The 5,162-nt window shown below is 45.6% G+C and overlaps 1 protein-coding gene across 1 annotated transcript; it reads right to left on the minus strand.

Annotated features, from left to right (window-relative positions):
- Nucleotides 1–4,309: 4,309 nt before the first annotated feature.
- Nucleotides 4,310–4,858, minus strand: LOC147993220 (uncharacterized). The gene is given in 1 exon segment (XM_087539260.1): nucleotides 4,310–4,858. A coding segment is annotated over 1 exon segment (549 nt).
- Between the last annotated feature and the right edge of the window lie 304 nt (nucleotides 4,859–5,162).

Raw genomic sequence — 5,162 nt, forward strand, 5'->3', positions numbered from 1 at the left:
GGGGATTGGGTCGGAGTGGCTGGGAGAGTGTCATGGCAATGGAAGGGTTTCGTCGGAATGCCGTTGGTCCCCCCGAATGGGAGTGCGAGGACATGGGTTCCGTGGTGTGGGTACAGTGTGCTACCTCTGCAGAGTGTATAATCTATCGATAGCCGAGTCCACGGTCACGCACACCTCGTAGTAGGTCCCACCATGAGTCAACGTTAAATAAAATCTGCACACTAAGTTATGAACTTTGCATTGTTGAGGATGGAAGAAGGGCCATCGAGATGTTCGGGACTAGATATTTGTCGTGGTTGTGATCGCCGTAAGGATCATGAATTACTCTTGGCAAGACCACAATGGTGGTTTGTTGGTGATCCCAGAATGATCACGGTTGGTAAGTTCGTCCCAAGGGACGTTCGAGCATGGTCACAGCATGTTGGACATATAGTGTTGCATTATTATTAATTGGTTAATTAACAGGATATGGTTTGCCATTATGATTATGCTTGTTGTCAGCTTGCAAGTACATTCAATGTACTGACCTGGCGTGTCATGCCAGATTTCAGGAAAGTCTCGTTGGAAAGGAGCACTACTCGAGTCTAGATCGTGTCCACATCAGTGTCCCTGTGCTATGGAGTTTCCGCTACGACATTGTTCCGCTGCCACGTAGTTGTTGTGATCGAGGCCCCTTTATGTTTACTAAATAATGTACATATTGTTCAGCCGCACCGGGGGTGCTGCTTGGCCTCGACATCTGTTGTAATATAAACTCTGATCCGCTAGCATCAATAAAATGGTTGCTTTCTATACCAAGATGTTGTGTGTTGCCAGAAAACATGGTCTCTGGGCTGGCAATGCATGGTAAACCGGTCGCTCTGAGCCGGGGTGCCAGAAAACTTGGTATAAGAGCCGCGCTGACTGTAGGCCATGCTAGACTACGACGTGTTAACTGGACGTTAGATACGAGTTTAAGTTGAGTGCTGGTAGCAATTGTAGCTGGTTGTTGCATTGCATGCATTTGGTTTATTTCTTTCTTTATGCTAACCTGCTAATGGTTGTGAGTGTAGATGGCTCCGGTGCCGTATCCGTGCCACTTGCAGCTGATGCTGTACACATCACCGCACCTCCTTTGCAATGTGTGGCGTCGGTTGTGCCCTCCCGGAGACGACCCAGTCTATCGTGTGTACCGGGAGCATCTAGCTGATTCAGGGTATGAGTATCACGCATTGGTCACTCTGCGCACTAGTTCCGATTCCAGCTCTTACACTCGTACTTCTCGGAGCGGTTATGCCTCCACCGCTTCTCAGGCTCTCTAGTTTGCTGCATTCGAGGTCCTTGTCGAGCTTCGCTACAACGAGGTCCGAATGCAGAACCACCAAGGTTTCTATTACTACCCTTCTCTACATGACAATGGCCGTGTCCGTTTCCCTATCATTGATCCGAAGTTTGATAGTGTTGCTAGCCACCTTGCTTGTTATGTCAATGCTAGGTATGTTAGGATCCACGAGCTGGCCCGAGAGCTGACTCGTGCCCGTACTGCTTTAGCCGCTGCTTTAGTCACTACTAGATCTGCCACTACTCCATTTTCTTTGGGATTCACCCCTTATATTCCAGTCAGTTCTTGTTCCCCTATTTCACCGGTTACTCCTCCGAGTAGCACGGGTGTCTCGCCGTGAATCCTCTCAGTGCTCTTGACGGGTGGGCTTCACTTCTCACTACCCCTGTAGCCCAGATGCTTCATCCTACCCCTGTCCCTAAGGGAGAGCCCTCGAGGCAGCGTCGTCGTGTTACCTTTAACCCAGAGGTTGTCACACCCCTAGAGTTTGCTTGTAACTTGTGGCATTGCATCCATGCATCATGTTTAAATTTCATGAAATTTGAAATCACTAGTAGAAAAAGGGTCAAACGTGAAGCACATTAGTGCCGGTTTGATTTTGGCCCGGTACTAATGGTACCATTAGTGCCGGTTCGAACGGATTTGCATTAATGCCGGTTCGTGTTGAACCTTTAGTACCGGTTCGTGCCACGAACCGATACTAAAGGGGTGGTGGCAGGCTGGCGTCAGGCCGGGGCCCCACAAGCCTCTTTAGTCCCGGTTTGTGGCACAAACCGGTACTAAAGGGCCAACCTTTAGTACCGGTTCGTGCGACTAACCGGCACTAAAGGGGTCTAAGCTATAGTCCCGGTTGGAGACACAAACCGGGACTATAGGGTAATTTTCAAACTTGAAAAAATCATAACTAAATCATCCTAATTCAGAAAAATACATATAATATATCAAAATTTGTAGAACAAAGAGGTTGATCCGCTGAACCAACCAGTTTTCCGTTTCGACAATTTTTTAAAATCACAAAATTCCGAAGGGAAAATGGAGTTTTTGGGCATTTTAGACATTTTTTAGACGTTTTTAGCGTTTAGTGCTAGGGTTTAGATTTCAGAGTTTAGGGTTCGGTTTTATGGTTTAAACCCTTAGTTTTTACTGTTTAGCATAGAGTTTCCGACATTTTAAGTCCCGGGTTTAGGGTTTAGGACAATTTTTGAAATGACAAAATTGTAAAAGGAAAAAAAGATATGCTCTAATTTATGTTTTTTCGAATTTTGGTTAAATCTTGTCAAACCGGTCAAACAACTGATTCAAGAAATATAGAGTGTTACTAAATAATTACGCAATACTATTTGTGTTACTAAATAACTATCTCAGTTTTTTTGAATTTTGGCCAAATCTGGTCAAACTGTGGTCAAACTATGGTCAAACTACTTATTCAAGAAATATTAGTGTTACTACATAATTATTGTTTTTTAGAACAATAGTTTCAAACTCAAACGATGAAATGTGTGACTTCATGCTCAAGCTAAACTACTGAGGGTTAATAGGATTGACAGCTTACATTTGTCAGGAAAACAACAAGTGCAGACTTGGAATGTAGGGGGAATAGAACTCCGAAGTTAAGCGTGCTCAGGCTGGGGGGGTGAGAGGATGGGTGACCGGCCAGGAAGTCAGGCGATTTGGAATGAGTGATCCACACTTGAGCTGGAATAATCAAAAAAATTCCAAAAAATTCAAAAAATAATCAAAAAAAACCTTTAGTACCGGTTGGTAACACCAACCGGTACTAAAGGTCCCCCATACCAGGGCGCGAGCTCACGCCACGTGGTGGCACTTTAGCGCTGGTTCGTGCCGAACCGGTACTAAAGGGGGGGCCTTTAGTGACCACCCTTTAGTGCCGGTTATGGAACCGGCACTAAAGGCCCTTACGAACCGGCGCTAAAGCTCCGTTTTCTACTAGTGAATGGGGATTTCCTAAACCCATAGCATCAAAGGAATTCACTAGGTTCTCCTTAGTAAATCCAAATTGCTTTGAAAAATGCTCATCATTTATGGAAAATGCTGTAAACAGTACCAGAGGTGATGCACATTTTTCCATGACACATTTGGGTTCTGAATTAAATCATACATTTTTCCATGACCCCCCCCTTTCCTTCTCTTCTCTCCCTCTCCTTCCTTCCCCCTTCCTCCTCCTAGTTGGACTAGGAAAGGGGAGTCCTACTCCTACTAGGAGGAGGACTCCTCCCCTCCTTGGCACGCCTCCAAGGGCCGGCCGGCCTCCCCTCTTGCTCCTTTATATACGAGGGGCAGGGGCACCCTAGAACACACAAGTTGATCATTGATCCCTTAGCCGTGTGCGGTGCCCTCTCCACCATAATCCACCTCTGTCATATCGTCACAGTGCTTAGGAGAAGCCCTGCGCCGGTAGCTTCATCATCACTGTCATCATGCCGTCATGCTTACGAAACTCTCCCTCGACACTTAGCTAGATCTGGAGTTCGTGGGACATCACCGAGCCGAACGTGTGCAGATCGCGGAGGTGCCGTACTTCCGGTACTAGGATCGGTCAGATCGTGAAGACGTACGACTACATCAACCGCGTTGTCATAATGCTTCTGCTTATGGTCTACGTGGGTACGTGTACAACACTCTTCCCCTCTCATTGCTATGCATCACCATGATAGATCTTGCGTGTGCGTAGGATTGTTTTTTGAAATTACTCCGTTCCCCAACATGTACAACCCTGGCACCTTTGGTGTCTATATAAACTGGAGTGTCTAGTCCGTAGAGGCTATCAGAATTCATATAGGCTAGACATCTAGGGTTTAGCCATTACGTTCTCGAGGTAGATCGACTCTTGTAACACCTATACTCATTAAATACAATCAAGCAGGGTGTAGAGTTTTACCTCCATTAAGAGGGCCTGAACCTAGGTAAACGTTGTGTCTACTGTATCCCTTGTTACCTTCGATCCTCAGACGCACAGTTCGGGACCCCCTACACGAGATCGGCCGGTTTTGACACCGACACTCCTGTCATGTGGTTAGTAGCTCCAGTATCAATTATCCATGATTTTTACTAGGCTTGGTGTGATTCCATACCTTGGGTGATGGCATTAAAGATAGAATCAACTTTGGAGGAACCTTGGGATGAAGATGAGCCTTCGGAGAGTTTGAGCTTGGATTTGAAATCCTCAAGAGCTTGCATGTCTACCACAGGTAGTTCCCCTGCAGATGCATTGTAATTAGCTTGTCTTTTGTTTGAACCCCGAGCTCCCACTAGCTGAGATCTCCCTTTATCCCACCAAGGTGGATAACCATGCAACTCAAAACACTCACCCTTGGTGTGTCCTTTTCTCTTGCAATGGTCACATAGCAATTTGCTTTTATCCACCTTACCAAAAGAATTTGTAGCATGACAAGGTTGTATGGATAATGCAGCATGAGCATCTGCATGATCCTGACCATCCTCCTTCGGTTGTGCCAAACGAGTCTCCTCCTCAATCATGCTAGAAATAATATCATCAAGACTAGGCCACTTAGGCATTGCAAATATCAATTGACGACAGAGGTATAGTTCATGGTCTAGGCCATCAAGAAATAGCTTGCTCACAAATGACTCAAACCACACATGATGAATTGCCAAGTCATCCTTGTGAACAGGTTCAAAAGGGTGATGATAATGTAAGTCTCTCTATAATTTTTTTACTTCACCTGCATACTCTGTTATAGATCTTGAGCGCTGCTTCAAATTAGTTAACTCATGCATGATATGGGTGTCTTGCATTTTATTTGTTTCCCTACAAATTGTTTCTTCAAAGATGACCAGACCTCACAAATAGTTCCCATGC

The sequence above is a fragment of the Triticum urartu genome, chromosome 1A (genome assembly GCF_056163025.1).
Source record: "Triticum urartu cultivar PI428250 chromosome 1A, HENAU_Tu73, whole genome shotgun sequence".
Classification (NCBI taxonomy): domain Eukaryota; kingdom Viridiplantae; phylum Streptophyta; class Magnoliopsida; order Poales; family Poaceae; genus Triticum; species Triticum urartu.